This window comes from Bufo bufo, chromosome 1 (assembly GCF_905171765.1).
Source record: "Bufo bufo chromosome 1, aBufBuf1.1, whole genome shotgun sequence".
NCBI lineage: Eukaryota > Metazoa > Chordata > Amphibia > Anura > Bufonidae > Bufo > Bufo bufo.
The window spans coordinates 607,802,869-607,824,152 of record NC_053389.1 but is presented as its reverse complement, the minus strand read 5'-3'; the positions used below and the strand labels follow the sequence as shown (position 1 = coordinate 607,824,152).

At 42.1% G+C, this 21,284-nt stretch overlaps 1 protein-coding gene across 3 annotated transcripts in view; it reads left to right on the top strand.

Annotated features, from left to right (window-relative positions):
* The window catches only part of LOC120985602 (mucosa-associated lymphoid tissue lymphoma translocation protein 1-like), a 79,962-nt gene that overhangs the window by 45,773 nt on the left and 12,905 nt on the right, over positions 1-21,284 (top strand). For 2 of the 3 annotated variants that reach the window (XM_040413627.1, XM_040413628.1), the window contains exons 4-11: positions 4,665-4,818; positions 8,927-9,105; positions 12,065-12,161; positions 12,239-12,286; positions 15,298-15,324; positions 15,553-15,756; positions 17,753-17,981; positions 19,044-19,118. In XM_040413627.1, the coding sequence (XP_040269561.1) occupies positions 4,665-4,818; positions 8,927-9,105; positions 12,065-12,161; positions 12,239-12,286; positions 15,298-15,324; positions 15,553-15,756; positions 17,753-17,981; positions 19,044-19,118 (1,013 nt within the window). The remainder of the gene's footprint in view (positions 1-4,664; positions 4,819-8,926; positions 9,106-12,064; positions 12,162-12,238; positions 12,287-15,297; positions 15,325-15,552; positions 15,757-17,752; positions 17,982-19,043; positions 19,119-21,284) is intronic. The other variant, XM_040413629.1, reaches the window with a different exon arrangement.

The window sequence follows — 21,284 nt, the reverse complement described above, 5'->3', positions numbered from 1 at the left end:
CATTAAAATAAATGGTTCCGCATACGGACCGCAAACAGAAACCGCAAAAAAGGGACGGAAATGAAAAAAAAATACGTTCGTGTGAAAGAGGCCTAAGGTTGATAGTGATGTGTAGTTCCAGCACCAACTTCCAGTCATAGAGCTGTATCCAAACAACTGATCAGTGGGGGGGTGTTGAACCCCTGCTGATCAGCTAGTGATGGCCTATCCTGAGGATAAGTCATCGCTAAGTAAAGGCTGGACAACTCATCTATCCTCTTCATATACAGTACATATTTAGTACATATCGTTTTATATAAACAAGGTAACTTCTTCTAGACATGACTTGGCGAACCTCTCTTTATTACTGCACAATTCCAACCTTTAAACATAATGTTATATTAGACAAAGGGAGCCGGTGTAGCACAGTTTTGATTTATCACCACATTTATTTAATAGCCAGACCCTTATTTCTGATACTTAAAGGGAACCTGTCATGTGGATATTTGATTATTATCTAACTAATTATATACAATCATTAACTACTAAAAAGTACTTTAGATGTATTGACTTACTGGTTTGACAGATGGTTACTTCATAATATATATACAAACTTGCCACATGCCGTATGCTAATGAGTTAATTGGAGTCCAGCGTGACGTCATTGAGTCCAGCGTTTATTTAATTAACAGCTATAGCCACTCCCCTGCCCACCTGCTGCTGATTCATATGGAAAAAAACAGCAGTCAATCAGCAGGTGGGGAGAGTCAGGAGCTCATGAATATTCAGGACTCATCATTATGAGCTGGAGTTTTTCAATACAAGATGTTGGCAGATTGACTGGGTCAATTAAAGAAAGTGAGCCAGCATTTTGCTAAGAGAATCAGTCACTTATTTATATTGCCCTTAGTTAGGACACCATAAAACTGGTGACAGGTTCCCTTTAGGGACTCTATATTGACAGGGAGTGTTCCACAGGATTGGCGCATAGCAAATGTGGTGCCAATCTTCAAAAAGGGTCCAAAAACAGAGCCCAGAAATTATAGGACGGTAAGTTTAACATCTGTCGTGGGTAAACTGTTTGAAGGTTTTCTAAGAGATGCTAACCCCTCAGCTGAACACCGTAAAAAAATAAAAATAAAAACAGTGCCAAAAAAGCCATTTTTTGTCACCTAACATCACATAAAGTGCAACACCAAGCAATCAAAAAGGCGTATGCCACCCAAAATAGTACCAATCATACCGTCACCACATCCCGCAAAAAATGAGACCCTAACTAAGACAATCGGTCAAAAAATATAAAAACTATGGCTCTCAGACTATGGAGATACTAAACAATAATTTTTTTCCAAAAAAGCTATTATTGTGTAAAACATAAATAAATAAGAAAAAGTATACATATTAGGTACTACCACGTCCGTAACAATCTGCTCTATAAAAATGTCACATGACCTAACCCCTCAGGTGAACGCTGTAAAAATAAATAAAAACTGTGCCAAAACAACCATTTTTTTGGTCACCTTGCCCCAATAAATGATCAAAAAAATCATATGTACCCAAAAATGCTACCAATAAAAACATCAACTCTTCCTGAAAAAAAACTAGCCCCTGCACAAGAAGATCGGCATAAAAATAAAAAAATATGGTGTTCAGAAAATGGAGACACAAATATATATTTTTTCAAAAATGCTTTATTATGTAAAACTGAAACAAACAAACAAAGTAGACATATTTGATATCATTGCATCTGTAACAACCTGCTCTATAAAAATAGCACATGATCTACCCTTTCAGATGAATGTTTTAAAAAATAAAAACTGTGTCAAAATAGCAATTTTTGGGTTACCTTGCCTCACAAAAAACGTAATATAGAGCAATTAAAAATCATGTGTACACCAAAATAGTACCAATAAAACTGGCACCTTATCCCCTAGTTTTAAAAATGGGGTAACTTTTTGGGAGTTTCTACTGTAAGGGTGCATAATGGGGGCTTAAATGGGACATGGCATCCAAAAACCAGTCCAGAAAATCTGCCTTCCAAAAACCGTATGGCGCTCCTTTTGTTCTGCGCCCTGCCGTGTGCCCTTACATCAGTTTATGACCACATGTGGGGTGTTTCTGTAAGCCGCAGAATCAGGGTAATAAATATAGAGTTTTGTTTGGCTGTTAACCCTCGATTTGTTAAAGAATAAAATGGATTCAAATGGAAAATCTGCCAAAAAAGTGAAATTTAGAAATGTAATCTCCATTTTCCTTTAATTCTTGTGGAACACCTAAAGGGTTAACAAAGTTTGTAAAATCAATTTTGAGTAACTTGAGGGGTGTAGTTTCTACAATTGGGTCATTTATGGGGGGTTTCTACTATGTAAGCCCCACAAATTGCTTCTAAAATTCTAAGCCTTCTAACGTCCTAAAAAAATAAAATGAGAATTACAAAATGATGCCAACATAAAGTAGACATATGGAGAATGTTAAGTAATAAATATTTTATTAGGTATTACTTTGTTTTAAATGCAGAGAAATGTAAATTTAGAAAATTGTGAATTTTTCAAAATTTTTGGTACATTTGGGATTTTTTCGTAAATAAAGGTGAAATATATTGACTCAAATTTATGACTATCATGAAGTACAATGTATAACGAGAAAACAATCTCAGAATGGCTTGGATAAGCAAAAGTGTTCCAAAGTTATTACCACATAAAGTGACACATGTCAGATTTGCCAAAAATGGCCTGGGCAGGAGGGTGAAAACTGGCCCGGGGTAGAAGGGGTTAAATAACAGAAACATTTCGTATACAAAATATGCAACAAGAGAGGACATCCCTATACACGATTTCATAGAACTATAAAACTTGCTCACACTATGATTCATGTTACATTTTCCGGTATTTTGCAGTCACACTTTCAGGAATCTACTGCGCTTACTATACATGCTGTTAAGATTTGTTTTAGTGTAATGCTTCGATAAAAACATGGCTATAAAATTATAAAGGTGTAAATCGGCTTGACAATATAGGGTCTGCTTTTTTGCCAGAAATGGCGCCATACCTCTCCATGGGCTGTTTCTGGTATTTTTTGGAAAAACTATTGTTTTTGAATCAAAGCCTCAAAATAGATATAATGATAGATGTCAAGCATACATTACACTAATAGATAACACATTCAACTTTAAAGGTTATGGACATATTTGGGGGCATTTTTTTATTATTGCATTTCACTCATTTCGGGTTAAAAATCATGTTTTCACTTGGTCTTTATTAACAATTTTTAGCCATTTTCCAGTATACAGTAGCTGTCAGCTTCTGTGTATCTGCTGAGTAGTAGGCTTTCTGGTTTCACTGATCAGGCAACTGATCTGACCACTCATGTGAAACCTTATCTCTGAATTCCTGACAGCTCATAAACAATCATTATAGCTCAATTCTAATCCAACTGATAAGAATAGTGTTTAAATGAGTGTTAAAAGGGAACCTGTCACCTCAAAATCGCATATAAAACTGCCAGCATTACCTTATGGTAGCCCCCAGTCTGTTATTAATGATGTGTTTGATCCAAGCGATGTTTTATGTCGCCATCAGCGCTATCTAACCGGTCAGTCTGAAGTCAAGGGGGCAGCGGCCTCCTTGCCTCAAGTCAAGATAAGCATGCCCCCTAACCGTCCCCTCCTATGTGTGATTGACATCCTGCAGTGCGGCCTGGGATTGCGTTAGTCTGCGCGGTGTGCTGATGAAACCGGACTAACTGCGGGAGCCAGGATCGCGCAGTAACAAGGAGTGCACCACGCATGCGCGAGACTAATGCGATCCCAGGCCGCACTGCAGGATGTCAATCACACAGAAGAGGGACGGTTAGGGGGCATGCTTATCTTGACTTGAAGCAAGGAGGCCGCTTCCCCCTTGACTTCAGACTGACCGGCGAGATAGCGCTGATGGTGATTAAAACATTGTTTTTGTCATGTATGGAGCATCAGATTACCGGATCAAACACATCATTAATAACAGACTGGGGGCTACTGTAACATAATGCTGGCGGTTTTATATGCGTTTTTGAGGTGACAGGTTCCCTTTAATGAGCTGACAGGAGTTCAAAGAAAAGGGCTTCACCTGAGCCCTGAGCACAGTTCCCTGACTGGACAGTGTAAGGCCTCATGCACACGACCGTATGTATTTTGCGGTCCGCAAGAAATACGGATGACATCCGTGTGCATTCCGTATTTTACGGAACGGAACAGCTGGCCCCTAATAGAACAGTACTATGCTTGTCCATAATGCGGACAATAATAGGACATGTTCTATTTTTTTGTGGAACGGAAACACGGACATACGGAAAGAGAATGCACACGGAGTAACTTCCGTTTTTTTGTAGACCCATTGAAATGAATGGTTTCGTATATGGTCCGCAAAAAAAAACTAACGGACAGGGAAAGAAAATACGTTTGTGTGCATGAGGCCTAAAAAGAATGCCTGCTACTCTGCAAAAATACAGGTTCTGACTGCTATAAGGCTGGGAAAAGACCAATTAAAACATGATTTTTTTCCCCCCCAAAATAAATAGAATTCAGTAATAAAAAATGCCCTCAAAGGTGTCCATAGCCTTTACATAAGAAATCGATAGTCTGTCCAGTATTATTTTAGCTGTTCTGGAAAGGTTTTCTCATGACTAAAATACACTTCTTGTTTCACCAGTCCACTTGTCGGGAAATTCCAGGAGCCACCCAGCCAGACCTGCACATCCATGCCAGGCAAACCAACTTGTACATCTGTAGAGTAAATGACAAAAATCACCGCATTTTATTCAGCAATTGGGTGAAGGTGAAAGTACTGAAAGACATTCCTTTTGGTAAGATATCAGAGGTTACTACTGATTTACATAGTGATACATTGTTCTACTAGCTGTTCAGTATCTGCCTACAGTGTAGGGGCCACACAAGGAGTTGTCTCTCCTCTCAGGGCCTCTCTTCCCTGCTTGCTGGGGGCGGAGCTGAACTCTCAGATACAAAGCACAGAGCCTGGCAGGTAACCCCGCCCCTTGTCTGTGGGTGCTGCTCCGGAGGCTGCTATTTTCCCTGTCACTGCCTCACTGCAATATACTTTCATGCATGTCATTTCTTCTCAGATATATTGGCCTCCTCCATTATTCCTATCAGTATTATGCTCTGCCCCCCCCACACTGATCATATCTGTATAATCTTCTGCCATCCTCCTCCATTATTCCTATTAGTATTGTGCTCTGCCCCCTCCACCACTGACTGTATGTATAATCATCTGCCATCCTCCTCCATTATTCCTATCAGTATTATGCTCTGCCCCCTCCACCACTGACCATGTCTGTATAATTCTCTGCCATCCTCCTCCATTATTCCTATCAGTATTATGCTCTGCCCCCTCCACCACTGACCATGTCTGTATAATTCTCTGCCATCCTCCTCCATTATTCCTATCAGTATTATGCTCTGCCCCTCCCCCACTGACCATGTCTGTATAATTCTCTGCCATCCTCCTCCATTATTCTTATCAGTATTATGCTCTGCCCCCCTCCCCCACTGATCATGTCTGTATAATTCTCTGCCGTCCTCCTCCATTATTCCTATTAGTATTATGCTCTGCCCCCCCTCCCCCACTGATCATGTCTGTATAATTCTCTGCCGTCCTCCTCCATTATTCCTATCAGTATTATGCTCTGCCCCTCCCCCACTGACCATGTCTGTATAATTCTCTGCCGTCCTCCTCCATTATTCCTATCAGTATTATGCTCTGCCCCCCCTCCCCCACTGACCACGTCTGTATAATTCTCTGCCATCCTCCTCCATTATTCCTATCAGTATTATGCTCTGCCCCCTCCCCCACTGACCATGTCTGTATAATTCTCTGCCGTCCTCCTCCATTATTCCTATCAGTATTATGCTCTGCCCCCCCTCCCCCACTGACCACGTCTGTATAATTCTCTGCCGTCCTCCTCCATTATTCCTATTAGTATTGTGCTCTGCCCCCTCCACCACTGACTGTCTGTATAATTATCTGCTGTCCTCCTCCATTATTCCTATTAGTATTATGCTCTGCCCCCTCCACCACTGATCATATCTGTATAATTCTCTGCCATCCTCCTCCATTATTCCTATTAGTATTATGCTCTGCCCCCCCTCCCCCACTGATCATGTCTGTATAATTCTCTGCCGTCCTCCTCCATTATTCCTATCAGTATTATGCTCTGCCCCCCCCTCCCCCACTGACCACGTCTGTATAATTCTCTGCCATCCTCCTCCATTATTCCTATCAGTATTATGCTCTGCCCCCTCCCCCACTGACCATGTCTGTATAATTCTCTGCCATCCTCCTCCATTATTCCTATCAGTATTATGCTCTGCCCCCTCCACCACTGATCATGTCTGTATAATTATCTGCTGTCCTCCTCCATTATTCCTATTAGTATTATGCTCTGCCCCCTCCACCACTGATCATATCTGTATAATTCTCTGCCATCCTCCTCCATTATTCCTATTAGTATTATGCTCTGCCCCCCCTCCCCCACTGACCATGTCTGTATAATTCTCTGCCATCCTCCTCCATTATTCCTATCAGTATTATGCTCTGCCCCCTCCCCCACTGACCATGTCTGTATAATTCTCTGCCATCCTCCATTATTCCTATTAGTATTATGCTCTGCCCCCTCCACCACTGACCATGTCTGTATAATTCTCTGCCATCCTCCTCCATTATTCCTATCAGTATTATGCTCTGCCCCTCCCCCACTGATCGTGTCTGTATAATTCTCTGCCGTCCTCCTCCATTATTCCTATTAGTATTGTGCTCTGCCCCCTCCACCACTGATCATGTCTGTATAATTATCTGCTGTCCTCCTCCATTATTCCTATTAGTATTATGCTCTGCCCCCTCCACCACTGATCATATCTGTATAATTCTCTGCCATCCTCCTCCATTATTCCTATTAGTATTATGCTCTGCCCCCCCCCCTCCCCCACTGATCATGTCTGTATAATTCTCTGCCGTCCTCCTCCATTATTCTTATCAGTATTATGCTCTGCCCCCTCCCCCACTGATCGTGTCTGTACCTTTAGATATGACAGTTACAGGGCTGTAGGGCATGCCCTGTAACTTTGATAATGATCCCCGCGAGGTGGCCGGGGCTGGGAGTAAATGCGCAAGTGTCTGTGCGCGCTCACTCCCGTGAAACCCGGCCACCTCTGCAGCCAGAAAGCAGCAGGAGAACAGATGATAAGTGCGCTTGCGCGGCCACCGCTCCTAACAGTATAGTGGTGGCCATAACTCCTTAAAACGAGCATCATATTTTGGGGAAAATAAAGTATATTGAAGAAATGTTTAATGGTGGCCATGGAATGGAGATGAAGTGGATTATGGAGGTGAGACAACCCCTTTAATAGAGTATAGCCCCACTTACCAATTATAGCCAGTGATGTCTCCTATTTCCTCATCTTCTCCATTCAGACCAGATCACATTGATGACTTCTTTCAGCCACATCGTTTCTCTGCAGAGTTTGAAACACAGACATCTTAGATTCCCCACTTTTCCATCATCCTCCCCCTCCTAGAGCCCCAACATTGTCATCCTGCTGTGCCTCTAAGACTGTGCCTGCTGTGTTCATCAATGATCACAAACACTATACAGCAAAAATAATAGTGCCATACAGATAGTTCATCTATAGTGACAGTGCTACCAGACAGCTTTCAATAGTAATAGTGCCCCCTACAGTACCCCCAATAGTGATAATGCTCCCAAAGAGTTCCCCCATTAGTAGCAATTGCTTCCATATTTTGCCCAATAATAATGCCCCCACAGTACCCCAGTAATAATAATGTCATCATAGTGTCCCCTGTAGAAATAACCCCCCTATAGTGACCCCAACAGTAACAAGGCCCCTCTACATGGCACCCCTATAGAGCCCACAGTAGTAATCAAGTCCCCTATAGTGTTCCCATTAGTTATCATTTCCCCAGTAATTATTATGCCCTCTGTAGTAACCCCAGTATGCGTAAAGCCCTCCTGCAGTGCCCCTTAAGTTAGTATGTCCCCTGTGGTGGCCCCAGTATTTATAATGTCCCCTGTAGTAGCTCCAGTAGTTATAAAGCTTTCCGTAGTAGTTCCAGTATTTAAAAGGCCTCTGTAGTACCCCCAGTCTTTATAAGGCCCCCTGCAGTGTCCCCTATAGTTCTAATGTTCCCTGTAATGCCATTATGTATAATGCCCCCCTGTAGTGCCCCCTGTATTCTAATGCCCCCTGTTGTGCTTCGGCATGTATTAATGCCCCCCTTGTAGTGCCCCTGAACTAGAATTTGTCCCCCCGCCGTGCTTCAGTTCCCATTCCCTGCCGCTATCTGCGATGCAGACCACAGTCCTCTTCCAGCTTGCAACATGAGTTGCCACGTCCCAGTGCAGGCAGTCACAATGACATCATGAGACCTCATGCATCAGATCTCAGGTGGCCCAATGACGTGATCACAAACAACGTCCTCTGGGCACAGGCGTTTGTGACCATGTCCCGGCAGAAATGGTTACAGTGATGTAGAATATTTACATATATATTGTTAATATATGATTACAAAATTGTGATGAAAGTGTCCATTTAAGAATGTGTTTAGAACCATCTTAATAGAATTTACATAGAAAGAAAAGATAAAAAGGAGGTACCAAGTAGTTCTGTAGTATTGTAAACATGCAATGTTCAGAAATCTGCTCCTTACTTCAACTCCCTGTTATATACTGTTATATACCATCAATCCTCCTGAACGTACACACCTGCAGATGAAATAAATGAAATGTAAATATTAAAAATGCAGGATTTTTGTAAATTCACATTCTATAAGAAGAAATCAGCTCAAGATTAAAATGCTTATTTACAATTCAAAAAACAAGAAAAATACTAACCTAACAGTTTTGTAGTATGACTAGGATTTGTGTTTTTCTGTTTCAGGGGCAATTCCTCCTGACTGGAATGGTAAACCCATTATTGTTACTGAACCAGTCTCTGCACATTTGACATTCCGTGATGCAGCGCGCCTTTGCTGCTATGCTATGGGACTTCCTGCCCCTGAATACCAGTGGTATCACAATGGGCTGTGCTTGCCCCATAGAAGAGAGAAGGAAATCAAGGTGAGAATTTGAAACTGCACATTAGAGTGACAGCATTATATTCTAGAGTGTTTGTGTCATTTGCCAAGCAATATATTTTCATTAGAAATATGCCGTTCAGGATATTTGCCTGATGTGTCTATATCTTGTGTCAGATGATCACACAGCACGTGATAAATAGGCGGTAAGCATGATAATAAGGAGCTCAGCTGCAGACTACTGTTATAGAAGGAGGTCCAGACTACACATCCAGACTACTGTTATTGGAGGAGGTCCAGACTATACAGCCAGACTACTGTTATAGAAGGAGGTCCAGACTACACATCCAGACTTCTGTTATAGGAGGAGGTCCAGACTATACAGCCAGACTACTGTTATAGAAGGAGGTCCAGACTACACATCCAGACTACTGTTATAGAAGGAGGTCCAGACTACACATCCAGACTTCTGTTATAGGAGGAGGTCCAGACTATACAGCCAGACTACTGTTATTGGAGGAGGTCCAGACTACACATCCAGACTACTGTTATAGAAGGAGGTCCAGACTACACATCCAGACTACTGTTATAGGAGGAGGTCAAGACTATACAGCCAGACTACTGTTATCGGAGGAGGTCCAGACTATACAGCCAGATTACTGTTATCGGAGGAGGTCCAGACTACACATCCAGACTACTGTTATAGAAGGAGGTCCAGACTACACATCCAGACTACTGTTATAGGAGGAGGTCCAGACTATACAGCCAGACTACTGTTATCGGAGGAGGTCCAGACTACATATCCAGACTACTGTTATAGGAGGAGGTCCAGACTACACATCCAGACTACTCTTATAGGAGGAGATCCAGACTACACATCCAGACTACTGTTATAGGAGGAGGTCCACACTACACATCCAGACTACTGTTTTCGGAGGAGGTCCAGACTACACATCCAGACTACTGTTATAGGAGGAGATCCAGACTACACATCCAGACTACTGCTATAGGAGGAGGTCCAGACTATACAACCAGACTACTGTTATAGAAGGAGGTCCAGACTACACATCCAGACTTCTGTTATAGCAGGAGGCAGGGCCGGTGCAAATATTTTTGCCAACACAAGCGAAGCTACATTTTGCCCCCCCTCCTCGCAGCTCACCTGACCCTGGTCCCGTCTGCAGCAGCTGGCTTCTCCTCTGTGTGGTCCTGGTATCTTCTCTCTGCTTCAGACAATTGCTGGTTTGAAGACCGTATATTTCGCCCTCTAAGATGCACTGGCCCATAAGACGCACCTAGGATTTAGAGGAAGATAATAATAAAATAAAAAATTCCATTGCACCTTTGGTCAGGCCAGCAATCAGACCCCCAATGTTAATTAGACCTCAGATCAGACCCCAATGTCTCAGATCATGCCCCCATGTCAGCCATCATGCCCCCATGTCAGACATCATGCCCCCATGTCAGCCATCATGCCCCCATGTCAGCCACCATGCCCCCATGTCAGCCATCATGCCCCCATGTCAGCCATCAGCACAAATAAAATAAAATAACTTACCTCTCCTGCTCCTGCTCCTGGATGCCGCCGCTCCTCACCACCAGCGCTCTCTCTCCTGGTTCTCGGCTGTCAGCTGTGAAAGCTGTGCACAGTGAAGTCACATGGTGAGCAGCCCTTTACAGTAGACAGCCGAGCGGAGGACCAGGAAGCGGTGAGTACAGATCCTTCACCGCTTCTCGGTCCTCCGGTACTAATGAAGCGCAAAATGGAAGCGCTTCATTAGTATTCGCCCCATAAGACCCAGGGGCGAAAAATACGGGGTATTCAAAAAAAATGCTGTGGTATTTTCTCTGGCCAAATACCGTAAGAGGGACTGAACTGAAGACATCCTGATGCATACTGAACGGATTGCTCTCCATTCAGAATGCATTAGGATAAAACTGAAGCATTTTCTTACCTTATCGAGCCCCTGTGACAGAACTCAATACCAGAAAACTTTAACGCTAATGTGAAAGTACCCTAAGATAAGTGGTATAGGGAATGGTCCAGACTATGCAGCTAGACAACTGTTATAGGGGATGGCCCATAATACACGACAAGGTACGGTTAAAGGGGAAGATCCAGACTACACAGCCAGACTACTGTTATAGGAAGAGGTCCACACTACACAGTAGACTACTGTTATAGGAAGAAGTCCAGACTGCACAGCCTGCCTACTGTTATATAAGGGATGGTCCATACTGCAAAGCCAGGCCACTTTTAAAGATGATTGTCCAGACTACTAATAGTGTTATAAGAAGAGATTTCACTACTCTTATATGGGATGTTCCAGAATACATAGCCAAACTACTGTTATAGGAGGAGGTCCAGAACACAAAGGCAGACTACTGTTATAGGAGGAGGTCCAGACTACACAGACAGACTACTGTTATAGGGAATAATCCAGACTACACAGCCACACTACTGTTATAGGAGGAGTTCCACACTATACAGCCAAACTACTGTTATATGGTATGGTCCAGACTATACAGCCACACTACTGGTAATGGGGATGGTCCAGACTACATAGCCAGAATACTATCATAAGAGATGGTCCAGACCATACAGCCACACAAGCATTATAGGGGATAATCCAGACTATACAGCCAGACTACTGTTATAGGAGGAGGTCGAGACTACACAGCCAAATTACTGTTCTAGTGGATGGTCCAGGCTATATAGTCAAGCTACTGTTATAGAATGTGGTTCAGACTACTCTTTTAGACTCCACAGCCAAACTACTGTTACAGTAGGTTGAGACGACACAGCAAGACTACTATTATATGGGATGATACAGACTATCAGACAATCTGCTATTATAGAGGATGGTCTAGACTGCACAGAAAGGCTTCTGTTACAGAGTCTGCAGGAAAAGCCTAAATATGGATTTTATGGGACAAAATATCCACATATATATGGTTACCAAGAGTCAAAGCATAGCAATAATATGTATACCTCATCCTAGATCAAATCAGTGAGACAAAAGGATAGTGGAAGCTATCTATGCCATGTGTCAAATGTCCATGGAGAAATGTGGAGTGAACCAGCTGAACTCACAATAGGTAAATAACCAATTACTTTGATCGTAGTATACAATAAGTCTTGTAGGTTTTTCACAGTACCCCTTTCTGCATTACAGAAGATGACATCATTTTGCAAGCATCTCCACAGCCTTCAGTATGTCCAGGTACTGGATATGCGTGATTTTTTAAAGTTATTCTCATAAAAAGTATATAGGCTTTCAAGCTTTAAAAGCTTAAATAGGTTATCCCATGACTAATGTAAAAAATTAAAATCAGACATCATATGGTACATGACAATCTCTTTCTAACAAAGCTATAACCAGCCCTGTACCTCACATGGATCCAGAGATCTCCCCATTCATTGCTCTGCTAGATTTATATCAAGCTGACAGCTAAAGGGGAGTGTCTTCTCTGCTGCAGCTCAGGGGGCGTGTCTATGCCCTCCCTATCACAGCTCAGGAGGCGTGTCCATGCTCTCCCTATCACAGCTCAGGAGGCAGCTGAAGGATGAAACTGAGCATGTGTGGCCTTCTCAGTAAGCAGGTCAAAGAAACAAGGAAAATAAACAGCAGGTGGCGCTAAATTTTAATTACATGCAATTACAAAAGTATTCAGATCCAGGTGCTGGTTTGAAAAGTGTACAATATATTTCATGGGACAACCCCTTTAACCTCTTGGTGTCACGGCCATGCCCATGACCGTGACTCCTTTACCGCATGCGGTTGTCTGCGGTTTTGTATGGGCATTCAACCACGGGTGAGGGCCGCTTGTCTGTGGCCTCACTTGTGGTTGCCGCGGACAACCAGTGTTGTTTTTAGCAGCAGAGCAGCCTGAGCGTCGCTAGGTAGCTTGCTGCCCTGGCATGCGGTCACACCTAGCAACCCTATTGTTAAGTGTGTGTGTTGTGTGCACTGTGTATTATGTTTTGTGTGCACTTTCCCTTTATGTATGTTTGTTTTCCCTTCTGTGTTACTGGAAGGGTTAACTTCCTTCCCAGTGTGTGTGTGATGTCACTGGGTGTGTCCAATCCTTGGGTGTGGCCACTTGGGCCTATAAAGACCCTCTCTCTTGCAGAGCTCAGTAGGTTGCTTCAGCATGCTTGCTGATAGCAGCCGCCTGTGTTTGTCCATCCGCCAGTGAGAGCCACCACTGTGGTCATAGTTTAAGTTTGAGTTTGAGTTTGAGTTTACAGTTCATAGTATAGTTTTATGTTTGCCTATGTCTTTATGTGTGTGTTGTAGCAAGTTTGTCTGTTGGGATTTTCATATGTGTTTGTGCAGCATAACGGTTCTGGATCCCTGTCTGTTTAGGGATCCAGTCAGCAGGGCTGTGGCAGGTTGGTGAATGTCTGTTCACCTGCCATTTCCGTATTGCTGTTTCTGTTCCCCTTTTCCCAACAGCTTGGCCATTGAGGCTCCTGCTCCTCCGTGTCAAGGAGGAGTAGGTTGCCTTACCCAGCTCCTAGCTCAGGGATCTGCGGAGGGTAAGACAGGGCTCCGAGGTTCCGGCGCATGGGCCCTCCTACCTTAAAGGTCGGCCCATGCAGGTTAGGAGTTAGGGTCAGGGTAGGGACGCTGTAGGAGGTGACCTGCTCCCTGTCCTGTGGCTTCATGGCCGAGTAGCTACTTCAACACCTGGCACCTCACGGCTGAGGGTTTCCCCCATCCTCAGCCGTGACACTTGGCTCACCATGACTTAGCTGTATGCCATTGTTTGCTTTCCTAAAGGTTCTATAACGTAGAGTTACATCAAGGTGATTGTGTGGGCAATGCAGTAGTGCGCATGTGAATAACAGTGGGAGGCTAGCTGTCATCGATAGCTGCACTCCACTGTAAGACCTGGGATCAGAGGGACCTCTAATCCCGGACGTTTGACTCCTTAAAGGTTTGTATCACAATCTAAAGTTAGCCTCTATTCACAGGATAGGAGATAAGCATATAATTGGTGAGGGTCTCACTGCTGGGAAACCCACCAATCACGAGAATGGGTGGCCCGCATCCCCCCAAATGAATGAAGCGACAGTTGAGTGTGCACGCTTTCGCTGCACTCATTCTCTATAGTATTGCTGGAGACAGCTGAGCGCTGTAAAGGATTTGGGAGAAATACTGTAGCACTCAATGTTTTCAATGCAATTCCTAATTTATTCACCAAGAATGCAACATTTCAACTACGTACAATGAGTCTTTCTCAAGCAGAGTGACTCTGCTTGAGAAAGACTAATTGTAGTCGAAACGTTGCATTCTTGGTGAATTAATTAGGAATTGCATTGAAGACATCGAGTGCTGGAGTATTTCTTCCAAATCCTTGATTATCAGGGGCCCTCTGGGCTAAGGCCTAACACTGCTGGCACTGCCACTTCATGGACTATCCAATTTGGACCTAACGGTAGTGCTGCTTAATTCTGCATTATTACCAGTATTGAGCACTGTAAAGTAGATCAGGTAAATAGCTGTGCAGTAACTTGTATTACCAAGTGCTTTATTGCTGATCTATCAGTTTCTTTAAGCATCATTTACATAATTCTGGACAAACTCTTTACCAAAAGTTACTCTAGTATTATACACTATGTGACAACCACCAGTGTGTTTTTCAGCTAAGGAGCTCTTGATTTTCATGCAGTTAGAGGGACACTATGATGAATTTTATTAATGACATATTGACAGCCTATGTGAATATTCTATAGGTTTTTTTTGTTACTAAAACAGGTGGATATTTTTCTGGGTCTAATTTTTTTTTAAGTGACTCACTGTTCTGGCTTTTAACTTCCTCTTTAGCTCAGCAAATATCCTCGCCTTACTTTCTCAGTCTACATTCACTGCAGCCACAGTGGGAAGTCGGATGGGAGACTCAATTCATTGTGACTCACACATTACACTGGCGATTTCAATGCTCTTCTGTTTTCCAAATTCTACTAATCCACTATTATACTAACAGATAAAACCATTCCCTCAAGGCAGCAGTGAATTACAATGCGATTCCTCTTTTTATAGGACTTTTAGCTCTCTGTGCTGACTGCTACAGAAGGACAAGAGTTTATATTTCATTTTCAATGGCATAGCACTGCTGAAATGAAAAAGAAAAAAAATGGCAGTTCTAAATAAACCCTTGAGTTTTTAAACAAATACCCCTTTCTAATGGACGTGTCTCTTTAAATATTGCTATTTTGTCTTTACAGGACTAACTCCTAGACATAGGTACTTTGGTGAGTTATTCTAGCGCTTATTCTTTGATATTCTTATGAATGAGTTATTTCATAACCTATTGAATCATCAGTAAAGAGCTTCAAGTGTTGTTGAGATTAAAAGGTCCACTCTAGCCCTAAAGGAATGGACTACATTTATCTAAATAATCTAACAGTCTAACAACCTAAATAATCGAACAATATAGCAACGAATCTTAGTTCTCATATGGATTGTTTGTGATCTTACAGCGACTGGAAAGGTGGCACTATTAATCGGGAACAATGGTTACCTAAATCACGCCAATCTGCTCGCCCCTATGGTGGATGTGTTTGAGCTGTCTGTCCTTCTCAGAAGACTAGGCTTCTGTGTAATATCGCTCGTAGACCTGACACAAGAAGAAATGGTGCTATCCATCAGACAGTTTCTGCAGCTTCTGGAGAAAGGTGTTTATGGTGAGTTTGTATTTATAGCTTATCAAAAATATAGACCATTTTCCTGTGAAACATTATATTGTTAGCACAAATTGGAGTTCTCTTGCATCATACTAGTTATAGATAGAAAACCACTTAAACTCTGTCCTGACCTCTCCTAGCTTCTGTCGTGCTGCTGGTGTGGGTAAGTATCTCCCTTCCAGGAACGTTTGCATCATTGGCTAATAATACACAGAATTAGCTACTGCCAGTCCTCAGTGACCTTGTAGTGAAGGTGAGGAAAGGCTGCTCAGCATAGAATTAACAGCAGGATCTATGTTCCTTTCTTGTAGATGTTTTACGATATTTGTCTTATTGACAGCTCAGGCTAATTCTACCCCTTTCCTATGGGAATGGTTAGTTAGAAACCAGCTAGAAGATCATGGCACCTTTGGGGTTGGAAGATTGGCAAGACAGGGGGATGAGGCAACAAGCAATCAGTTCTCCTATCCCAGGACACTGGGTCACAAACCAGCACTGGCAGGGCGCCCGATTTTGATATGGGATCCCTTCTTGTTTTTTGTATGCTACTTGCTTAGTTACATCCATTAATGAGAGTGTCAGGTTTTGTTTTGGACTATGATTATATGGGCAACGGAAATGTTTTGCTCGTATTCTTGCAGCAAAATATTCTGTACGTATAGTTAGTATGTATAGTATTGTATATTATGGTGACAGTTGTACGCTAGTGTTGAGCGCGAATATTCGAATAGCAATTTTTTTTGCGAATATCGGCACTTCGCTAATTCGCAAATATTTCGAATATAGCGCTATAAATACGAATATAATTTTTATTTTTTTATTTTTTTGTTATATTTTTTTTCTTTCCCACTTCCCAAAAGTAGTTCTTACCTGTTCTGAGGATTCCTGGCTTCCTGGCTGTTCCAGTCAGTGCCCGTTGCCGCTTCTGCCGACTTCCGTGCTCATGGAGCATCCCCATCACCATGGGAACGCCTCCATACTAGAATGTACTGTCGGATGTGAGAATTAAGTTGAAATCTCAATGCGATTGATATAACTTGAAGTAATCGCATTGCGATTTAAACTTAGAGCTGGGTTTCTAATGGGTCAGCTTGCTAGAATTAACGAAGTTAACGAATATGGAATAAAGCAGTGCTAAGTTGAAATCGCAATGTGATTACTTCAAGTTATATTAAATCGCATTGCGATTTCAACTTAGCACTGCTATATTCCATATTCGTTAACTTCGTTAATTCTAGGCTAAATATGGAATATAGCAGTGCTAAGTTGAAATCGCAATGCGATTAATATAACTTGAAGTAATCGCATTGCGATTTCAACTTAGACCTGGTTTACTATGGTTGGCTTGGTAGAATTGGCGAAGATTACGAATATGACGAATGTATTCGTCATATTCCTCAAAACGAAGATAACGAAATATTCTCCATCTTCGTTTTAGCTCCATATTCGTCAACTTCGCTAATTCAACAGCTGTGTTTAATTCGCTATGCGATTATATTACTTTGCTTTTTTTAAAAATAAATAGAATAATTATAATACTTGATAATTATTATAATTATTCTATTTATTAAAAAAAAAGCTAAGTAATATAATCGCATATCGAAATTAACACAGTTGTCTCTATAGTCAACTTTCCTATTTGATTGCTAGAATTAGCGAAGTTGACGAATATGGAGCTAAAACGAAGATGGAGAATATTTCGTTATCTTTGTTTTGAGGAATATGACGAATACATTCGTCATATTCGTCATCTTCGCTAATTCTAGATATCAAACCAATATGAAAGTTGCCTTAAGTTAAAATCGCAATACGCGATTATTTAAATTGCATATTAATCGCGATAACTAGAATAATGACGAATATTCGATTTCGACGAATATGAGACGAATATTCTAGCGAATATTCGCTAATTTCGTCGAAATCGAATATGGCACCTCCCGCTCATCACTATTGTACGCTACATAACCAGTCTGGCTCTGCTCCTTTCCACTTGCAGGACTCTTTTATTACGCTGGCCATGGATATGAGTGCTCAGGGAGAAACTATATGGTACCCATTGATGCTCCTCAGCCCTACAGACCTGAAAACTGCATCAGTGTACAGAGAATATTACAGCAGATGCAAGATCGAAAGACAGCCTTGAACGTGGTTCTCCTGGACACCTGTAGGAAGTGGTATGGTGTCCAATGTAATCTGCTAACCAGAGATGACCTTTTCTATATGCCGTATGTAACAACTACAGTTAGTCTTAGAAATCAAATATGCAGTTGGAGTCATAAAGTCATGTAGGACAACAACTTCACTGCTCACCAGTAAGTCAGACAGCGTCAAGATTCCTGGTACGTGTTTACAGCCCTGTGACCCACATTTCTTAATTAATATAACTTGAAGTTTAACACAGGAGTTTGTGGAACTTAGAGGAGTTCCACAAACTGGGTGTCCATCTCTTATCATTGGCGTGAAACTTCCCATATAGTACTATAGGTCAAAGTTAGTCTAGATAGCTCAAGTTATTAGATCTATATACAGATATTTATTAACTTCATTAAACATACATCAAAAGCATTAAAGAGGATTCCCACTAGTGTTTGGTGCGAATATTCGAATTACGAATCCAGATCACCATTAGTTTATGTTCTTACTGCCCCTTATTCCCCTTCTGTCAGCACTGAAAGCTGCTCTGAAAAACAAAGTCATGTTACTACAATGGAGAGGACCAAGATCCTACTGTAGCGTGAAAGAGCTCACTCCTTTTACACCGTCGTCAGCTGATTCCACATAGATGTCTACAGAACCTGTTCTATTAAACGCCCCTCTGACAGAGTGGAGAGGGTGTCAGCAGTAAAGTTGTGTTGATGTCACTGATTAGTTTTCCCTTCCTCTGATCCGTCAGAACAATAAACCCCCCAAAAAAGGATCCTGTCTGTTGAGCATCCGCCTTCACTCAGTCAGCATTTGGTCAGTAATCCATCAGTATTGCTAAAGCCAAATCATAATCATACCAAATCATAAGCCAATTCTGATGGGACCATACAGGGACGCCATCCGTGTTTTGCGGATCCGCGATTTGCGGACCGCAATACACACAACGGTTGTGTGCATGTAGCCTTAAAAAGGACAGTAGGGGAAAAAAGAAGCATTTTCTATGATAATATATATTACAAAGTTTCTTATACCTTGTACTATTGATTTATGCAAAAGTTAGTTGAAACATCGGTGACCATTTAAATAATTGTATCATTACTATTATTATTTATTAAATTTCTTATTTTTCAAATGTTGTTTAGGTACAACTCAGATTGTGCTTTATCCAAAGTGATTCCACTCAAACCATGGGGCAACACAGTCTATGGTTATGCCACGTAAGTCAGACTAGTTCAACTACACTTTATGACTTGGGTGACTCAGTTAAAGGGGTTGTTCAGGATTAGAGAAACATGACTCATTTTTCCAAAAAACAGCACCACCTCTATCAATGTTTAGTGTTTGGTATTGCAGCTCATCTCCACTGGGGTCAATGAGGCAGAGCTGCAATACTGCACCCAACCTGTGGACAGGAATGGTGATTTATTTTTATTTTTTTAAGAAAGCAGCCATGTTTTTCTAATCCTGAACAGCCCCTTTAATATATTGTGAATATGTAGATGGTGAGATTGTATGAAAAAAACATTAATGGTGGTAAAATAATTCCATATTCAATGAATGTATTATCAAGTGTTCGCATATTACCCAACACTGAATAATATAGAGAAAATAAATAGCCTATAAAGCATATACTCAAGACAAGAGGGGAGTACACAATATTCCATTAATAAAAATTCAGGTAAAGATTCAATAAGGGTGCTCATACACAGTGCGGCCTGGCCGCAGGATCAGCATACGGATAAGGGCTCATGCACACAAACGTATTTTCTTTCCGTGTCCGTTCAGTTTAGTTTTTTTGCGGACCGTATGCGGAAGCATTCATTTCAAAGGGTCCGGAAAAAAAATGGAAGTTACTCCATGTGCATTCCGTTTCCGTATGTCTGTATTTCTGTTCCGCAAAAAAATAGTCCTATTATTATCTGCATTACGGACAAAGATAGCACTGTTCTATTAGGGGCCAGCTGTTCGTTTCTGCAAAATACGGAATCCACATAGATGTCATCCGTATTTTTTGCGGATCCATTTTTTGCGGGTTAGATGAGAACCCATACACTTTCTGCATCCACACGTCCATTCCGCGGCCCCCCCACCCCCAAAAAAATAGAACATGTCCTATGCTTGTCCGTATCACGGACAAGGATAGGACTGCTCTATTGAGGGCTGGACGATCCGCACACGGCCGGCATCTGTCTTTTGCAGATCCGAAATTTGCGGACCACAAAACGGACATAGTTGTGTGCATGAGGCCTTATACTGAATCTTTTGACACAAAACTATACATCAATCTGCTCAGCTCCTCCTGCTCTATAACATGCTGCTTGCAGATTGGATTGCATATGCTAAAATAAATAAATAAACAAAAGAAAATCCCAAGCACACTCAATTTATGCCCTAAGGCAGTGATGGCGAACCTTTTAGAGACCCAGCGCCCAAACTGCATCCCAAAACCCACTTATTTATCGCAAAGTGCCAACACGCCAATTTAAACTGAATACTACAGTCCAATATAGTATATCTTCCATGTACTTTATCATTTAGCCATAATAGCCTGCCTGCATTCAATGCATTGCTTGGGCCGTTCATAGTGCGTCCTGCGCTGATGAATGTCAGGAACAGTCTAAAAGGCATATTGGTACACCATAGACTTTTTCCAGGGTGTGGATGCCCACAGAGAGGGCACTGAGTGCCTCCTCTTGCACCCGTGCTATGTGTTCATCACCACTGGTCTAAGGGAAAGAATTACAAGATGCAGTGCCACAGCTCCAAGAATCCTTAAAGGGGTTGTCCAGGATTATAAAAACTTCTTCCAAAAACAGCTCCACACCTGTCCAAAGGTTGTGTTTGGTATTGCATCTCAACTCCATGGAAGTAAATAGGGATTAGCTGCAATACCAGACACAACCTACAGACAGTTTTGGTGCTGTTTTTGGAAGAAGACAGCCATGTTTTTCTAATCCTGGATGGACAGCATACACTAAACGGTAGTAACTGAATGGTCTGACTTCTGAAAGTTGTGCTTTAATGCTCTACTTTCATGATCTACTCTCATTGCACTTAAAGGGTTTCTATCACCAGAAATACCTAAATTAAACTGGCTGACATTAGCGATGTGCTAATGTCAGCTGAACCTAACTAGCCTATTCCTGGTTTTATCCATGCCCCCATTTCTCCATAAATGTAACTTTTATAATATGCAAAGTAGCCACTAGGGGGGGGGGGGGGCATTGCTCCTGCTCCTAGAGGCTCCGTTCTCCCACCTCTGTCACCTCCCTCCAAGTCTTGATTGACAGGGCCAGGTAACGTTCGCATCCTCCTGCCGGCCCTGAGCGCATGTTAAATCTCGCGCCTGAGCCGTGCAGTATTCAGCGCAGGCGCAGTAAGGA